Source organism: Uloborus diversus, chromosome 9 (assembly GCF_026930045.1).
Source record: "Uloborus diversus isolate 005 chromosome 9, Udiv.v.3.1, whole genome shotgun sequence".
NCBI classification, from domain to species: Eukaryota; Metazoa; Arthropoda; class Arachnida; order Araneae; family Uloboridae; genus Uloborus; species Uloborus diversus.
The window spans coordinates 36666174-36686523 of NC_072739.1; the positions used below are offsets into that span (position 1 = coordinate 36666174).

The following is a 20350-nucleotide window of genomic DNA, read 5'->3' on the forward strand; positions in this document are numbered from 1 at the left end:
CACCATGGACTTTCGCTAACAATGACAAGAAGATTAGCATATGAATTTGCATTATTTAATGACAAGATTGTTCCTGAGTCGTGGAAAAAAAATTCTATCGCAGGAGTAGAATGGTTATATGGTTTTCGAAAAAGACACCCTAAAATTTCACTTAGACAGCCAGAATCCACTAGTTTATCTAGGGCAACAAGTTTCAATCGGCATAATGTTGCTGTCTTTTTCGAAAATTTGAAAAACCTCTATTCACGTTTTCAATTTCAGTCTCAGGACATTTATAATATTGATGAAACTGGGGTGACAACATGCCATATTCCATCAAAAATTTTAGCGGAAAAAGGAGTAAAACAAATTGGGGCCGTAACTTCTGCAGAACGAGGCCAACTGGTCACACTTTGTGTTGGAATAAATGCTTTAGGAAATGCGATTCCACCCTTTCTCGTATTTCCGAGAGTTAATTTTAAAGAATATATGCTCCATGGTGCTCCAGAAGGTTCAGGAGGTTCTGCAAACCCATCTGGATGGATGAACGTTGACACTTTCTTTTTATACATGCAGCATTTTATAAAATATGCCAAGTGTGTCAAAGAAAGACCCACATTACTGCTATTAGACAATCACGAAAGCCACATATCCATTCCTGTCCTTGATCTCGCCAAAAAACATGGCATTCATATGCTGACGCTTCATCCGCATACAAGCCACAAAATGCAACCATTAGATCGAACTGTATTTGGCCCTTTTAAAAAATTCTATAACAGTGCTTGTGAGTCATGGATGTTGTGTCATCCTGGAAAGCCAATGACAATTTATGATATTTCATCGATTGTTGGCACAGCATATCCCCAGGCCCTTACCATCAAAAACATTCAATCAGGCTTTAAAGTGACAGGCATATGGCCACTAAATGAAAATGTATTTGATGATGTTGAATTTCTCGCAGCATACGTGACTGATCAACCAGCACTGGAAATGGCTCTAATAAGTGAAATCGATCAACCGAGCACAAGCACAGCTGATCAGCAACATACATCCCCACAATTTGTAAGTGAAAATCGTCAGCAAGACATAATATCACCGTTTGAATTTCGCCCCTTGCCAAGAGCTAGTATGCGTAAGACCACAAATAAAAGAAAGAAAGGCGCATCAAAAATCTTGACAGATACACCTGTAAAAATTAGCATTGAAGAGGAAGCGGAAAAGAAACAACAGAAAAAATTGAAACAAAAAAACGCTGCTTTAATTAGAGCAAGGAAAGACTTAGAAAAAATACTAGTTTCGGAAAAAGATGAGAAAGCGGAAAGCCAACAAAAAAAAAGAAAACTTATGTATCTGAGAGTTCAAGTGATTCTGCAAATATGTCCACATATAGTGATACAGAAATTAGTGACGATGAAATTATTTCATCTCTTAATACCGATTTTGACAACGAGTTAAAAGTTGGCAAATACATTTTAGTAAAATTTCTGACAAAAAGAACAGTAGTTCATTTTGTTGGACTAATACTAGACAAAAGTGATGATGATTGTGTTCTCGTCAGGTTTATGCGACAGAAACCTGACAAAAATGGTTTCATTTTCCCTGAGAATGTAGACGAGTCACTTATAAATGTTGAAGACATAGTAATGATACTTCCAGACCCTCAAGAAAATAGCAGACTTTCAGTTACACAAAAACAATTTGGTGTATCATTCGCTAATTTTAATATTCGTTAATATTATCTGTATGAATTAAAGCAATAATTAAACAAATAATAATACACTGTATATTTTGTACTGCTGAAAAAATTACTAAATTAAGTTATTTTTATTTTTTTTACTAGCGGTCCATTTAACCCCATGCCATGGTCCACTTTACCCCGGACACGGGGTAAGATGGTCCACTTTATCGCTTGGTATTAAAAAATATATATTAAAAAAAGTTTATACAATATCTGCTTTTTATTAAATGTAACATAAAGCGTACTGTATAGGTAATATACATGCTTTTTTTCAAACTCAAAAAATCATAATTTTGAGAGTAAACACTTGAAATTTAGAAAAGTGGTCCATTTTACCCCGGCTTCCCCTACTTGTTGCTTCTACAGTCGAACCTGCTTAGCTCGAACCTGCTTAGCTCGAACCTGCTTATCTCGAACCTGCTTATCTCGAAAACCTGTATATCTCGAATATTTTTAATTTCCCTGCATTTGCAGCCGAAATTCAATGTATTTTCCATGTTTACCTCGAAAAAAACCCTGAAAACCTGTATATCTCGAATTCCAGTAATGCGGTCATTTTCGGATTTGAAGCCTAGTAGTCTTCAAAACAACTAACAACAACTTCCCTTAAACACAGAAACAGTAGTATGTCCTCAAGGGCAGAGAGGGCAGTGTAAAAATGACAGAAATGAGTCCAGGAATACGTTGGTTTTCTAGGAAGACTAACGAAAGGACAGGCGTTTCGAGCACTTTTTTGGAAGCAGAGCAGAGGGCAGAGAATGGGACAATGAGGTGAGAGGTGAACTTGACAGATTTGAAATGTGGGGTGAGTTTTTCAAGTTCGTGGTTAAAGGTCATTCAAATTAAAAGCCGATTATAGGCGTGAAAAAAAGATGAAAAAAATAAATTCTAGAATTTTTGAACAGCAATCTATTAATGAAAAAAATAAATAAAATAAAATGGTTCCTCCAATGCAAGGACCAACGTGTTCCAGTAAGTGGATAAATGCTACAGAGAAAAGTGGAAGATTTTTCCAATGATAGATTTTTCAGCCATTTCCAACCTCAAGAGCATAGTTGAATCCAAAAAAATTAGGCACCAAAAAACAATAAACTATTTTGCTTGAAAAAGGAAAGCTTAAAATTTCATTACTGTCAAAATGATTTTTTAACTTGCAATAAAGTACTTGGAATAAAATAGTAGGATAAATACTTAACAAAACTAATGCGGAAGAATTTTAATCTTTTGCATGTATTGTCTGTAGTATAAAATTCAAACTTTCATCATCAGATTCCAAATTTCAATAAGTTTCTCAAAACCTTCGTAGCTCGAAACCTCTTTACGTCGAATTTTTTTCCCTTCCCTTGAAATTCGAGATAGACAGGTTCGACTGTATTTTGAATTATCATCAATAACATTACACACATCGCCGCATTTAATTATTTTTTAAAATGAGCATTAATTCACGACTATTATAAAAAAAATTTGCGAAAACGAAAACTCCAACTTTTAGCTTAGTGGGCAGTTTATTGTAATTGTTTGATCTTGATTTCACAGTCAGACCATATAAAATTATAACAGAATCAGAATAAGTTTTTACTTCTGTAGAGTCAGTTTAAGAGGATTGGACTGAAATCGGAAAAATGTTTACTTCTGGAGTCTTTTTCCCCCAAGGAAGGATAAGAACTCCTTCAAGGAAAATTTTCAGAAATTCTGTCCTGTGTATAAGTTGACACCCTAGCATTTAACCTCTGTTTTCGTACTAAATTTCTCTACTTGTACGCATGCATATATGCAGGGGTCTGCCCAGGATTTTTCACAAAGTCCGTTTTTTGTGAAAAATCAATTATTTTTGTGAAAAATCAAATTTTGCAAAAAAAAATTGTAAAAACGAAATTTTTGAATTTTGAGATGGCACAAACTGCATCATTGACACTTAATGTTGAGTGTTTTCCCTCTTTTCTGTTGAGAATATCATTCTTGAGTGTTTTTCGAGTATTGGAGTATGGGAGGGCGGCATCGCTCTTTGGGAGATGGATACCCCTCAAGCATCAATATTTATTTACCATTCTACATTATGTTAAATTAATCTAGAAATGTTATATGTATAGTATTTAAAATAATTGTAATAAAGAAATTCAGGCAGGGGTTCAGCATTTAACTTTTTGAACCAAGACATTGTTAAAAAGTACAAAATTTCGTTTAAAATTTATAAACTCCATGATTTTTACAAAAATAAACAAATATTTTTATTGTTTACCTCTTAGCAAAGTGTACTAAACACTGAAAATTTGAAAAATCAGATTCCCTAGCGGATGCAAACAGATTACAATCCTCAAAGTGAAAACATCAAAAGTATAAAAACGACTTGTAAAATAAATATTTCTGATAAAATTGTTTTAGAATTGCACTTTAGAGTCCTATGATAAGCATTTCATTAATGTCTGGACACAGTTGAATCAAAAAAAAAAAAAATGAACCATCGATTCAGCATTTAAATTTCCGACTCATTAAAGAAAATGGAATTCCGCTTTAAAAACTTAAAATAAGCGTTGTTACAAAAATAAAGAGACTTTTCATTTATTTGCATCCTAATAAAGCGAAGCTGACTTGAAAAAAAGAATAAAGTATGATTCTCATGTCGAATCTAAAAAGATTGCGTTTTTCAAAAGGCAGTGGTTGCGGCACCGACCGCCGGAAATGCAATGAAGTACCGACCTCCTTCTGCGCATGCACAGAGTAGAAATTACTGCCTTGGGGTCGGGATTGTTTTATGAACCCGACCAAGGGGGCGTTACGATGGGCGGGATCTAATTTCAACAGCCGACCAATGATATTCTATGCGGTCGGACGAATTATGTATTGCCGACCACACAAATTAAGATACTTTCCCAATGACCATGCTAAACGGTCGGACGAAATATGTATGGCCGACCACACAAATTAAGATTCTTTCCCAATGAGTCTAAGCGGTCGGACGAATTATGTATGGCAGACCACACAAATTAAGATACTTTCCCAATGACCATGCTGAGCGGTCGGACGAAATATGTATGGCCGACCACACAAATTAAGATTCTTTCCCAATGAGTCTAAGCGGTCGGACGAATTATATGTATGGCAGACCACCACAAATTAAGATACTTTCCCAATGACCATGCTGAGCGGTCGGAACGAAATATGTATGGCCAACCATACAATTCTAAGCGGTCGGACGAGTAATATATGGCCGACTACACAAATTAAGATATATACGCCGAGCGAAATGATAGTTCTGGAATTAATATAGATATTAAAACGGCATACACGATCTGTAATTATGCTTTAATCATAATTCAATTATTCGATGCGATACATCGACCATCTCCGACCCATGCCCTCGAGTACCGCTGCTTTGGGTCGGACATGATTCAAATAGACCTTATGAAATTCTATGGAGGTCGGATGTATAATATGAGACTTAATATGAATTTCCAGTGAAATACTATATTTAGCGATAATTTAATAAGAATTAAGGTAGATTTATGGCGACTAACCGATGTGTGTCACCGCCGGTCGTATAATACGGCAGGAATTCTATTCCGAACTCTAACTCATGCCCTCGAGCGCGAAATTCTAGGGAGGAAATCCGTAGAGCTATTCATTTTGAACTCTTTTAAACAGTTTTCGAATATTCAATGCACGCTTTGAAACTCGCACCGCGTTCCATGATGCTAGCCATTTTTACACGAACCAAGCACGCACGCACATGATCGGAAGTAGTTGGAACTAGTGACGTCGCTAGCTGGAACCGCCGCGCCACGCGAAGCGAAGGAGGCGTGTCAATCCGTTGAAAGTGTCAGATTTGCGCATGCGCAAGTTTCTAGGTCGGATGCCGAATCCAGCTCCGACGGTCGGCTGCCGCAACCAGTGCGTTTTCAAAATGTAGGCATCTGAAGAAAAAACGATGAATAAAAGAGTTTATTCAAAATTAATTATCCCTTTTAGCATTGAAAAATCAAATCCATATAACTTTCTCCCAAAATAACAATTAAATATCCCCCCCCCCCCCAAGCCGCTAAGTAGCGATTAACAGTAAAACATCGCACCCGCCAGACGCTAAGTGGCAATAAGTTTAAAGTTGGTAACCCTATCTGAAGCGATAACATCCCCCCCAGACGCGATCACATCCCCCCATCCCTACTATCCTTTGCAGTTCGAAGTTCATTTCGCTGTATATTATTGTTTATTAAATCATGAGCTGGGAGTAAAGTGCTTACGACTGACTTTTTCAGAGAAGTTTGCAACAACACTGCTGCATAAAACAAACAAGCAAAATTATAAACCAAACTGACTTTCAGCTGTTAATTTCTTTCATAGAAACCAACAACAAGCATTATATTCATTTGACCTTAGTAGTAATTTAAAGCTTGCAGGAGCGTCACAAGAGCGCTTTTTTTTCTTTCGCAAAATTAGCAGATTTTGTGTAAGTTAAAACCTCTAATTAAACTTTAAAAAAGGTTCTAAACATTATAGTTGGAAATATGCTGCGATATTTTGATGAGATTTGCTCTTCCAATAAACAATTTGTGACAGATCCGTTTATGTTTATCAGAATTTTGTGAAGGGTCCGTTTTGGTTGGTCTGGATTTTGTGAAAGGTCCGTTTTGGTTGATCAGATTTTTGTAAAGGGTTCGTTAACGGACCCAAATTTCCTCTGGCCAGACCCCTGATATGGTAAACCTTTTATAAGGGGGGAGGGCTGTCTTAGCTTATGTTCGACGAGCACGACTGGTAGCGACCAGTTGGTTAATCACGTGACAGCAATGACGTCAGCGGTTACTAACCGGTTGTTCACGAACCAATGCTTCATCAACCGCTTTCGGTTGATCACCGGTAACTTGCGCAGACATGACGCAGACGAAAAACGCAGGTGAAAAATACATATAATTGGTCAAAAATGTCATGTGGTTCCATCAACCAACCAACCAGCTAGAGTTGCGGTTCGACCAGTAGATCAACCGGTGAGGCTGGACATTGGAAGCAACCAGTTAACCGGTAGCTCTCGAGAACGCTGTGGTTAGCAACCGGTTACTCACTAGTAGACCGGTGAGGTTCATCGAATGCAAGCTCATGAAGGATAGGCATAGCACACACTTTGCTTACGTTCAACGATCTCGACCAGTTGGTGGATTACATGACAGCTAATGACGTCAGCGGTTACTAACCCGTTGTACACCAGCCAATGCTTCATTGAAAGCTTTCTTTTGGTTAATCACCGTTTTCTTGCGCAGACGAGTAACAGTCACGAGAAAAATACTTATAATTGGTCAAAAACGTCTCATAGTTCAATCAACCAGCTTAACTTGCGGTCGCCCGGTAGATTAACCGACAAGGCTCATAAAACGACACCGGTAGCAACCAGTTAACCAATAGATCTCATAGAACACTGCGGTTAGTTATCGGTTAGTCACTGGTTGACGTCATCGAACACAACCCAGAACTAGTTCAGCTTTGATGAACACATTATGCGCGGCAATATTAAATCTGATATTATTCTAATTAATACACTTCAGAAGCTACTATTGACATGCATCAAACTAAAGGTTATATTAAATGTTTCATAGCCAAATTTTCAAAAAAAATCTTAATAAAACTCACAAATATGAAAAAATGGAAAAGGTACTGAAATACAGAATACAACCAAAAAAAAGCATTTACAAAAATTACTGCAAAGATTCTACTCACGATGTGAAAGTTTATTCTGATAATAAAGATTTGTAAATGCAAAACAATACAATTTTTACAAATTTAATAATTGGTAACTATCTCAAATATAAGCCCCCAACACATTTCAATTTAAATAGGTATGTGTTTGATAGTTCATATTTCAAGAAATGACAGCATCAATACATTTATCAAACACATTTCCGGCGATTTCGAATTCGTTAAAAAGAAAACTTTTTAACTTACCCTCCGTTATCTCATCATCAAGGGTTCCTTTAACCTGGGAAAAACACCACTGAATGTCCCCATTTCCTAGAAAATACGAAAACTCATGAAAATGTTGTACATTTAAATGCTTTTATTTAGTTTTAACTTCACAAAACACAACAAATAACTGTCTAATACAAATAAGTCACTCTGAAGTTATTTACATTTCTCTTAACATTTGCAAATTGTTAAAGGGACACATTTATAAATGTCATCCGTATTTGAAATGTAGCATATTACCTGCCATAATGGGGAAATTAAATTTCCCCTTAATCAGATCTTTATTTCGTTATTAATTATTATCCGTGCGGCATTTGACGAAATCAACAGTAGTCGCACATTATGCAGAAAATGGCGTTTAAGCGGCGTTGCCACTTTAGATAATGGTTTTTAAATTCACTCGCAAAATAGAACACCGGCTCGTCTTTCTTCGCCTCCTCATCCATTTAACATCAGTTCTTGTCGGAATTTAAAACTTTAAGCAAAGGTTTTAAGTTAGTCAGTTGGGATGAATGGAAACAGTTCTAATTCCTTTTCCTAATGTCATGGCCTAAAACTTCAATTGGGAGAAATTTCCCGGGGAGAGCTGCCGAACTCACCTCTTCCTTTAGCATATCATCGAAAGATTGCAAATTTGCGTTTATGGAACTTCAATTTTGAAAATATTCTAACGGAGGGAACCCGAACCTTATCTTTTTCTCTAACGTCAAATGTGGTAGAATAGCGTTTTCATGAATTCAATTTGGAAAAATTCCGAGGAAGGTATCCGTATCTCCTGTCCCCTAAATTCATCGACGAAATGGGAAGATTGGGATTGAGGGGAACATTAGGTGTCGGGAGCATTGAACCCAATGTGCTCGGCGCCCACTGTTCCTGTCTCCCAAAGTGCTTGGCGCCTAATGTTCCCGGCGCCCAAAGTGCTCGGCGCCCGATGTTCCGGGGGCCCAAAATGCTCTGCGTCCAATGTTCCCGGCACTCAATTGACGGCGCCTAATCGACGGCGCCCAATCTTCCTAGACCGATTCATCGAAGATCACCCAAAAATTGCGTTTTTAGATCTACAGCTTCAAAAACCGTTCGGGGAAGAAACTTTTCCGAACATCGCCATTTCTGCGGAAATGCTACACTTGTTTTACGTTTTGGTTCAAAATATCTTATTCCTTTTCCTCAAATAATAGATTTAGACAATGGCGGACTGGGTTCCCCAAGAGGGCGCCCAACCGTAACTCCCAAAAGGCGCAAAGAAAAAAAAAAAAAAAAAAAACTTCGAGATCTAGAATTCAAATTATGTTTTTCGCAATCACGAATAACTTCAACTTTTTCTTTTTTTGGGGGGGGGCGAAAGTTATAGGAGGGCACTGTTAAAAAAATTCTCGCTTTTGGTGGGTCCCCCCCCCCCGGATTTTTTTGGAATTCTAGTCCTAAAACGCAGTTTTAGACGGTCTCTGGGGATGCTATGGGGAGGGAAAATTCGGGATACCTTCTGCGGAAATGTTTAGAAATTGAAATCTTAAAAACGCCATTAGAGGTTGTATTTGTTGACGTTAGTGTAATGAAAATTAATAGACTGTTTGAAGGTGTCCCCGACTGATTAAAATAAAGAAAATACAGCCAAGTTCATTACCCCTCTGCTCAATTTTTCGAAATTGAAGCTCTAAAAGCTCAGTTTCAGAGTAACTTCGATGATGATACAGGCAGGGTGATTCTGAGGCTCTCCACAAAAACTATTTTTAAATTCAAGGCCTAAAAAACAAAGTTTTAAGGAGATATTCAGCGGTACTAGTTGGAGGGATTTAAACGCTCTCCACCTTAATTTTTTGAAATGGTAGTTTTTTCATTTTCTGATTTCATACGGGAGCAGTTGGACCCTCGTCCGAAATTTTTTCGTAATTGAAGTCTTAAAAGCGCGACTGTCGACCATATTTGGTACGTAAGGGGTCGGGCCATTTTTCAAAATTGAAGCTCCATAAAACCAATCTTAAACGATTTTCGATGCTTTCAGAAAGCAATGCGCTTGGTAATTGTCCCCTGGAAATTTTTCGCCACTGAAACCCTGAAAACGAGGTTTGAGAAGCTCTTTAATGGTGTTAGTGGGTGGAGGACGCTTGCGAAGTGTAGTATTTTGAAGACTTTCTTATTTTTAGAACGACTAGGAAAAAAGGAAAAAGAAAAAATGTTGCAGGGGAGGGAGGGAGGGTGAACAGAGCCGGCCTTAGCAGATGCGGGGCCCGATTAGAGAGATCTGGCGGGGTTCCTGTTCGGGGAGGAAACTGGCGGGTCCTTTACAGAACGGTGATACAAATTCGAGAAGTGCCGACCGATTTTTCTGATTCCGGCAAGGACAAGGGTTGGGGGGGAGAGGGGCGTTAGAGGTCAGATAAACCACCCACGGTCCCCGGAAGAGTCTCCAAAGCTGACGTCTGAAATCGCAAATTTGGACAATTTTGTGTAAAATGAAGGGAAAGGAGTAAGGCAGAGGTTCCCCGTCTACCGAATTATTTTTAAAATTTAAGATAAGTTTAGATTAATTTTGGTAATGATAGGGAATTGAGGGCTCCTCTCAGAATTTTTTTCTGAAATTTTAGTCTCAAGGTGATGTTGGTGAAAATGGAGATGAAAGAATTTGGTGATCTCCTATCGAGGGCTTTAAGGCGCAATTTTAGACTATCATTGGTGACGTTAGGGGATTGAGTGACTCTTCGAAAATTTTTCGATATTGAAGTGTTAAAAACTCAATTTTAGTCTCTGTTTGGAAACGATGGAAGAAATGGAAGAGATTCTTCCTTTAATTTTTTTCAAAACTGAAATCAATTTTGTGCTATCCATGAGAAAGAAGGGTTCGAGGGTTCTCTCGTAGTAGTATTTTCTAAAACGGAAATTTTAAGCTATTGTGCTGATTCTAAAGAAAGGGGTCAATAGTTAGGAAATAGGTTTCTGAGACCTTTACCAGAAAATATTTTGAAATTTAAATCTTAAAAACACTATTTTCGGCTGACTTTGGAGCAGGGGCGTGCACGGGGGGAGGGGGGGCGAGAGATGGGACACCTTTTGGCCCGGACCTGAGCATGAAGGGGGCCCAATATTTTTTTAACTAGGGGTGAAATATAGGGGTAAACAATATGGAAGGGGGGCCCAGAAAAGTCATTTTTGACGGCCCCAAAATTTCTGTGCACGCCTCTGCTTTGGAGACGTTAGAGGAGAAGAAGGGGAGGAGGGTGGTGAAATTTATGAATTTTCTTTCCTTAAAAATCCTTTAAAATTGAAACTGAATGATATAATTTTAATCAGTTTTTTTTTTTTTTTTTTGTGATAAAGTTGAGGTAAGGGGTACGGTAAGTATAATAAATAATAATATATAAGGTATACAGTAAGTAAGGTTGAGGTAAGGGCACTTGAGTAGCTTTCTCTTGAATTTTTTGAAATTGAATTTTAAAAATGCATCTGCAGTCACGTTAGGAGATATGTCAGGATTTGGTGGCTGTCCCAAGAAATTTTTTGGGCTTGAAGATTTAAAAACCTATTTCCAGGTTATATGTAGAAACGTTAGAAGATTAATGGCAATTTGCTTTATAGAATTATTATGGAGATGTTTTACGCTAATAAAAGCACGCAGTATTTGAAGTATCTTTTGTTTGTTTATTTTTCAGAATTGCACCTACGTTTGTGTTAATAGTGTAATAAAAAAATTGTCATTGCTGCTGAGTTTTAAGATTTTTTATTATTACAAATAAAGAAAGTAAAAAAATAATAAAAGTAAATATATAAATGAAATAAATTAAAAAGATAGCTTTGGAGATTCCTGAACTTTCGGAGTCTCGGGGGTAAGTTTCCGCATTGCCGATGTGATAGTAAGATCCTGGTATAGGGGCCCGCATTAATTGCTGATAATCATTAAAAAATCGTACTTTTGTTCCCCACTACGTAGTTCCTTTCTCTTGATCGAAAGCTATAGGGTACAGCGGGTATGGCCTTAGATATGGATTTAAAAATGTTCAACTGGCTATATGTTTTTTTTTTCTTCTGGAAATTTATCTGTTACTACTAGTTTCAGATACGTTTCTAGGGACAGATATTTGCTTACTTTAATGAAATGCTAAAAGTCTCAGGGAACTCCCCTTACTCCCTTAATCACACTGAAAGTAGCTCCATACCCCCAGCTTAAATATCAGTTAAGTATATTATAATTATTATCAATTAAGTTCATTTTAACTTTTTATTTTCTTTATTTTCTTATTTATTTTTGCGAGGGATTTTTTTTTTTAGAGCGGGGCCCCTGCTGGCGCGGGGCCCCATTGGGCTCTTTTGCTCTAATCAGCTTAAGGCCGGCTCTGAGGGTGAAAGAAATGGGAGGTGTTAGACTTAAAATTACCTGATCAATAGTCAGTAACTTTTGAAATTTTTTATTTTATGGTTCTTTTCAAAACAAATTTAGATTTTTTTCCAAACATAAGGCAATCTTTGGAAAGGAAGAGTTCGCGAATCCTCCCCTGAAAGGTAAAGCGCAATTTCAGGTTATCTTTGGAGACGTTTAGAGGTAAGGAACGGTTTTAGGTATTTTTCCCTTCCAAAATTTTCAAAACTGGAATCTCAAAGACACAATTTCAGACTGTTTTTGGTTGTAACCTTAATGAAAGGGTGTTAGTTGGGGGACCCTCCTCGAGAAATGTTTTGAAATTGATGTCCGAAAAACGCCTAAATAAATGCGTTTTTAGGACATCAATTTTCAATATTAGTCCAACCGAACAACTTGAACTTATTTAAAATTTCTTGCAGGGGACGAGAGTTAAGGAGAGAAACATTTTGAAGACTCTTCTTTTGAGACTGACTAGAAAGAAAGGAAAAAAAAAATTACGGGGGGGGGGGGGAGGTGGATGAAAAAAATAGAGGGAAACTTATTTTTCTAAGCAATAAGTTGCATCTGTTAAAAATATTTTAATTTAAAGATTTCTTTTTGAAAGATTTGAGAATTTTTCCCCAACAATATTTGTTTCTCTTTTTGTTTAATAACTTCGCTTCCCCAAGACAAGTTCCTTCCTTGAGTAAAGGGTACGGGTCTCCTGACCCCTTCTGAACACTATTGCCTGGGGCCTTCTAACGCAGGGTTCCCAAATTTTAACGATTCGCTGCACCCTTTAAAGAATAAGAATTTTCTCACGGCATCCTAGTCTAGTTTTACATACATATTATTGTTACCATTGACACTGCGCGGCACCAATCACTTCTTACTGCCGCACTCAGTTCGGAAATCTCTGATCTAACGGTTATAATTATTATTATCACTATCATATTTATTTATTTATTTTTTGTTAAAAGTTTGGAAATTATTTGTGAGCAACTAAAACCAAAAATAACTACCTTTATTTATTCCCCCCCCCCCCCAGATTTTGGAGGGGGCCCGGGTCCCCTTAGCCCCTCCCTTATATACGCCCTTGGTTAGAAGGATCGTGTAAAGTCTGTGAAATCGAGAAGATAATTTATAAATAACTCGATTCCGAGGCACATAAACGCCTGCATAAGAAGTAAAAAAAGACATAGGGACGTCATTCAAAGGTCAAGTGAAAGCAATAAGCAATTCGTGATTGCTCAAAAAAAAAAAAAAAGAAGAAGATGATGATGCAAAAAATAAACAAATTACTAAATAAATAAACAAAATGAATCAAAATTAAGTAAATAAATAAATAAATAAATAAATAAATCGAAAACGCAAAAAAAAGTGAAAAAAAAAAAAAAAAAACGACCACGACACAAAGGCGCACTCGTTCGAAAACGCAAGAAAAAAAAAAGCACACAGGATTGAACAGGGCAGTGCAGTCGGAGACGAACTGATTTTGGGGTAAAGGAGTCGGAGTAATTAGAAAACAAGCCAACTCTCCGACTATGGGCTTCTTTTTTTTCTTTAATATTCACTCTACGTGCATTTAAAAAAAAAAAAAAAACTGACTACCAATTACTTCGATTACGTGTATAATAAATAGGGTATGTCTTTTTTTTTTTTTTTTGAATATTAACTTGCGCAATTAGAATGCACTGTATTTGCCCCCCCCCCCCCCCCAGAAATTCATTTCTAACATTATTTTTGAAAAAATATTAAAATTCTTGTTCTGATACCATTCAAATACTTCCTATTAATACTCTTTACGCATGTCCATATGATTAATTACATTCCTTTAAAATTTTTAGTTCGCAAATAAGCAGTAAATTCTTGTAAAATTAACCAAAATTCGAATTTTTTAGATTTTCTTGTAGTTTGCAGTATTTCGTCAGAAAAAGTCCCGAAATATTTCTTTCTCAATAAGTGTGCACTATACATAATCTTTCCTGTTGAAACCAATGACCGGTCAATTGACACCACTGTCTTACTACGCAGCTCACCGATCTGCGGGAGTGTTTTGAAGCCACCTGGATCTTACCACCATTTTACTCCCACAAGATATAATCTTTAACCAACAGGCTCGACTTGGTAATAATTCTCTCATCCTTCCCAAGCTTTTAATGTCAGCAGTATTTTCCGACAAAAGACAGAAGGGCGTTTCTTTTGTGTTTTGGCAAAGGGAAGGGTTGATTTCCACAAAAAATCCGGAGAGCGAAAGACACTAGCGATTTTAAACTTCCGAGAACTCGGATTTAACTTTTGACTCTTCCGAGATCTACTGTCATCATGTTATATCATGATCCCAAAATATCCTGTGAACTTTTGTTGAGGTATCGGCACAAAGTATTTAAATATATTTCTAAAAGTTTTACCCCTGATAAATTTTCTGCTCAGCTGAACACTTATCTGCACCACTTCAGTATGCTACACTGTGAATTTCAAACTTCAAGTACTCAAGACGCCTAGAAAACTTCATATATAATTTTTATAATTATTTATAGTCATAATGGCATCTTCTGCTCAAAAAAAAAAAAAAAAACAGACATACTTTAAGAACTAAGTCAAGACCTTATCCAGAAATTTTTTTCGGGAGGGGCCCGGATTAGCACATTGCCCTAACAGACACACACATCTATAGTATATACAGACACACCAAACGCATAAAAATGTTAATATAGAAGACTTTTTGTCTCGATTTTTTAATGATTCCACTGTTTGGACTGTTGTTAATTTAATTTCTTATTATTTTTCTTATTCACTTTGTAGTGGTAAGGATAACAGGAGAGTGTTCCTTTAAGTCGGATGTAGAACATCCATAATTTCAGGGGGTCCGGGGGTTTTCCCCCTAGAAATTTAAAAAAAAAATCTGTATTTTGAGGCCTTATATTAGGTAATTGAGACTACAAAAATATTTTAAAAAAATAGACAAACAAAGTCTTTTAAAAGTTATACATTCTTTTGCAAATCAAGATCAAACAAAATAAAAATTTCTTGCTCGACAAATCACGGAACTTAATGGACGGAGAGGAAAAACGAGAGAGGAGAAAAGAGAAGCACCCCGCCATCTGCTCATATCGGCTATTAGTGAAGTTTGTTTTTGATCAATCCCCCTACCCCCATATTTTTTTTCATTAAATGTCCTACAGTATGAAAATTGTACAAAACAGTTTAAAAGAAATGGTGTAGACATTCAGAAAATAAGAACAGAAGAGTAATATTCTGGCTATTTGGACAATTCATACTTTATTTCTTGATAAGATACAAAATTGAAGAACTTTTCAAGGAATTTCTAAAACTTTAATAATTTTCAAAGACTCTCGAACAGTTGAAATTATTTGAAGCTCTTTATTTACACTTTTCAGAAGTTGATTGCAGTCTTACAAAATGATTATAACTTTGTAGGACACACCCGTTTTAAGTTAAAAATAAATGCAACGAAATATTTCTCGAACCAAACTTTTTTTCAATCACAAGTAGTTCAGAAAATGATAGAGTAGAGTAAGTGTTTTTTTTTCTCATACTTAAGGTATTAACAGTATGCAGTAGAAGTAAGGAAAAAAAAAACAAGCAATAGCAAAAGAACTTCCATGATACTGAATTCGGCATTAAATAAATGCAAGACAAGAAACATATCAGTCACAAAAATGATCTTGAAAATTATGCTACAAAAACGCGAGAATCGTGATTTTTGCATTTTTTACTCAGGATGTATTGAGGAGCTGAATTTGGCACATCTTGGTAACAAGATACTCGCCTAATCGAAAACTAGGGGCCCAGCTTTTGGGGAGTCCCCCCGGCTCGAAATCAGTACAGTGTAAGTTTTATAAGAGTTTTAGGGGGAGGAGGACAGGGTCGTTCACAGAAAGGAGAAGGGACACCTGTTGGCCCGGGCCCGAGCTTAAATGGGGCCCAATATTTTTAAACCTAGGGTTGAAAATATAGGTAAACAATATGGAGGGGGCCAAAAAAAAAGCATTTGTGACAGCCCCAAAGTTTTTGTGCACGCCTCTGGAGGAGGAAGTGCTCAGAAGTCAGTTTGGTAGACTTAAAAGTCTACCGAACTGACAAAGGGCCTGCCTTGACCCTGGACTGCCCTGAATTGAATTGGGAAAGAGAGCAGGAAGTCCTAATTAAAGGTCTAAATTTCAAGTTTGCCTTGCAGATAATGAGAACTAGAACTGCTTTTTCTGTATTTCTTCAAAATATTATAAATTTTGAATGGTAGCAAAATTAAGAATAAAAAAAAAAAAAAAGGTTATTTTCCTTTTCTGACATTAGGAATTTTAAAAAAAGAAAAAAAAACCTTCTTCTGTTTTACGGTACAAAACATTTCGGGTTTGGGGGGGGGCGGGCCCGTCAGGCCCCCCTCTGGATACGGCCTTGAACTAAGTTGAGTGAGTATCTAGGAGGCTCCAAAAATTTCCTACCAACTGATTTTCCAACTTTACGTGATTGTTAGCAGAGATGCCTCGAATCACAGCAAGAGGAAATGCTCATGAGCGATCACGACCCGCGCAATGTTTCAAAGAGAAATATATTTTCTCGTGTTGGGGGCTGTTCCCAAGTAGCATTTTATCTTGGCTCAATATTGGCGTGAGATTGTTCACGTTGGCAATGTCTTGGCCAATATTGGCACGATTTTTGCAATGTTAAGCCAATATTGGCTTCCCATTGCATTAACAATATTGTACTTAGATTGGCAGATAATCTTGTGCCAATATTGGCATCTCATTGCATTAGCAATATTGTACTTAGATTGACATACAATCTTGTCCCAATATTGGCTTAACAATGCGCAACCATCATTGTATTTAGACTGTGAGACAATATTGGCAAAAAATTGGTCAAACTCTGGAAAGCCAATATTGGGCGGAAGATGGCTCTTTGATGTTCAACCGATTTTGAAACAAATCTGAAAAATGATTCATTTTCCTAAGTGAGCAATTAAACACTGAGCCTGATTACCTGAAGCTCCACAAACTGTTTTAGAATGCTAAAACAAATTTTGAACGTAGAGAGAATCCTCAAAAAATGGAGCTATTTGAGTTCACTTTAAACGCATTTGTATTTTTTTAAAAACCGGCGAAAAAGAAACTTCAACTTTGTCTGCACATTTTGTGTTTTGTTGCTCTTCCTCGCCTCTGCACATGGTAAATGCTTTTGTCCGAATATCGGAGATACTTTCCTTAAAATTTTATTGTTGCCTTCATTTCTTAAATGATATTTTATCATTCTCATCAGTGAATTTTTTTAAGTATGTCTAATCCCCTCTAAAATTTCAAAAAGCGAAAGAGAAAAGCGTTATTGGAGCAACTCAATGAGAAAGCTTTCCTTTGCAGTGATGAACTTTGTCTTCCAAAATAAAAGTAATGAAATAAGGCAAAAATTTTTTGAAGAAATATTAAATGCTGAATAAAATTCTGGGTAGATATCTAACATTGAAGAAATTGCCGAAACGATGTGAAACAGTGAAAATTTTGGATCGACATTGTGTTTTCAAAACTCGAAATCATAATCGAACAGTGACATTCTAAATTGCGTCGAACATTGAGAATTGTGAACTAACATTTGAAACTGGAGTAAATTCTGGATCGATATTTGACTTTGAAAACACTGGATCAATATATGATGAAGATTCCAGGAGTTTTATTTTCATGATTCTACACATTGTGGATGTGGCAGGAACTCTAAAAAAAAATATGGGAAAAAGTGAGAATGTATCATGAGAAAAACTTTCCGTGAAAATTCAAATTTCTACTGGAAAGCTGCATTCCTTTTCACAATGCTCTATAACACCTAATTTTATTGACAATAATCAAGTAAACTTTTAGAAGTCTGAATGCAAAATCTGAAAGAAGGTTTTACGGACTAGTTTTATGCTACCAAGTTCATTTATCATCACTGACTTGCATTTTGATGATCATAAGATTTTTGACTCATTACGGAATGAGAATTAAGTTCCATGGTCTATTTTCAGCTGAGCATGTACGATTAAATGGCAGTAAAGGTAGTGTAAACTATTTAGCGTCAACCATTGTTACGGAAATAATTGAAGTTCTATCTGATAAAGTACAAGAAATGTATCCAAAGTCGAATAAAACCAAGATGCTTTGATTAACTATGATTTTACACCAGTGTTGAATTTTTTGTGCCAAACCCTTATTTTTGACGTGACATGTCAAGAATCTCTTGAATGTATGTTCAACACCATGCTGTTTTTCATATTTCAAGTTAAAACTTTTTTCTAGAAATTTCGTAGGTTTTTTAATTGTTTCTACATGCATAAGTATTGAGCAAAAAAAAAAAATGGCTCTGTTTATCTAGAAAATCTGAACTTTTATTGATAAATGTTGTGCAAATTCTAGGTCCAACACTGTGGAATTGTCCATTTGCTTTACAAATAATTCTATTTATACCGTTGTCTGTATCAAACTGTTCTAGTGAATGTTCCTTTTCAACCTTAAAACAAATTATAAATTGTTCCACATCATCTCTTTTGCACAAAAAAATTAAGTGTTCATAATACTCTTTCGTCTATTAAAAGTGATATCAAATAGATTAAAATTTAATAATGTTGAAGAATTTGGAAATTTAAAGGTGAGGGGAAAAACATGTAAAGTAAGCCGTAAGTTCTTTTGCATTATGTTTGAAATATTTATTTGTTTATAAATAAAAATAAATGTTTTTATTTTTTATAAAAACTAAGATAATACAGAGCTAAAAAGTGATGTCAAAAGTTAAGCCAAAATGCAAAGGGTTTAATAATCATTTTCAACTTTTTAAATTTTCCTTTCATTATGGTAAGTGGAAGTATTTTTTTATGTGTTTTAGTTTTCAAACATATGTACTAGACAGCTAACTGCTTGTCCATTATTTCATTGCAATAAGTGCAACCTACATTTGCATCAATAATAAATGATTTTCAGATTATTCTTTGTTCATTGTCACCTACATTACATCCATTTTAAAAAAGAAAAACTTAACAACTTTATTTGATTTGCAGTACACTCAAACCTGTTTCTGTGGGATCCTTTTTCTTTGTGGTACATGAAAATTTCAATCAAATTGTGACTCAATTGACTAACTTGTCTATAAAACAAGTGCTCGGTAGTATTTTTAAGTAATGAATCGTTCTCTGATGTATATTTTAAAAGCGGATTTAAATGGTTGGCGAGATTCAAAGTAGTTGCAAAAGCAGAGCTGTCTTCAGGGTCCCATCTAACTGGTTAAGCCACAAAAAGTGGTAGGTACAGGGAACTCTTAAGTGAAAAGTGTCTTGAATTTGTTTAAAGAAGAAATTCCTACAGTTGTTTCGTAAGTTTTGGGTTATTTTCAAGTGAGACTGTGTTACGAAAGCATTTTTTTGTAGCTAATAGTGAAGTTTTGAGTGAATTTTTTTATGCGGTCCCTATCCACCACACAAAACTAGGTTTGAGTGTAGTTTGTTTCCACATTTATTATAATGAATGCCAATTTTGTGAAATAGATCTTATTATTTTTCTTTGACAATAATTGTTAGTTCATTATTGAATACTTTTTGTTTATGTGAAAATATTAGACATATGCTGGAGTATTTGATAAAGAAATTTTAAAGATCTACTTACTTTATGTACATAAACATGGTCAAACATTTTACTGAAGGGTTAATTCTTGCAAAATTAAGTTGCTATTTCTGAACTATCCGGGTCAAAGAAAAAGGTACTTAAAAATGATGTTCATATTTAATTTTTTTAAATAGGAATAAAAATTCCTACCATTAATTGTTCAATATTGCAAAATAACTTTACTAATCAGTTATTTCAAATTTAAAAGTTTATTATTAATTTGAATGACAATGAAAACGATCAAGCAAAGATTTTGAGCAACTTTTGCACTGTACTTCAATTACATTTACTTTCTGTGCAACCTTAGAATTGCAATGAAACCAAATGTTTACAAATTTTCTATTTGTTCGTCGAGGGAGAATTAACTCTAATCTGAATTCTGCTCAGGAACTTTTGTAACTAATATTTAGCAATGTTAGTAAGTTTTGAGCAGAATTCGGAAATATCCGATATTTTCAATTAGCACAAATTAAAGTCTTTAAAATAGTAAATGCTTCCTCAAATCACTCTTTATTTTCTTATGTTATTATTACAATATGTAGAATTAAAATTAAGTTTTCTTTTTATTATATTTCATTTTACATTTTCATCAATTTTTATGGAGTTAGCATTGACTGTTTCATTTTTCTTCTGTTAGCTACTTTTACAGTTATATGATTCAAAAATAAAATATACATTAATTGGTGCACAGTCATAAGAAATTCT

The 20350-nt window shown here is 35.6% G+C and overlaps 1 protein-coding gene across 1 annotated transcript in view; it reads right to left on the reverse strand.

Annotated features, from left to right (window-relative positions):
• Positions 1–8029, reverse strand: part of LOC129229315 (protein phosphatase PP2A 55 kDa regulatory subunit-like) — a 30035-nt gene extending 22006 nt beyond the window's left edge. Inside the window, 2 exon segments of the mRNA XM_054863601.1 lie at positions 7649–7714; positions 7910–8029. Coding sequence (XP_054719576.1) covers positions 7649–7714; positions 7910–7916 — 73 coding nt within the window. The 5' untranslated portion in view covers positions 7917–8029.
• Between the last annotated feature and the right edge of the window lie 12321 nt (positions 8030–20350).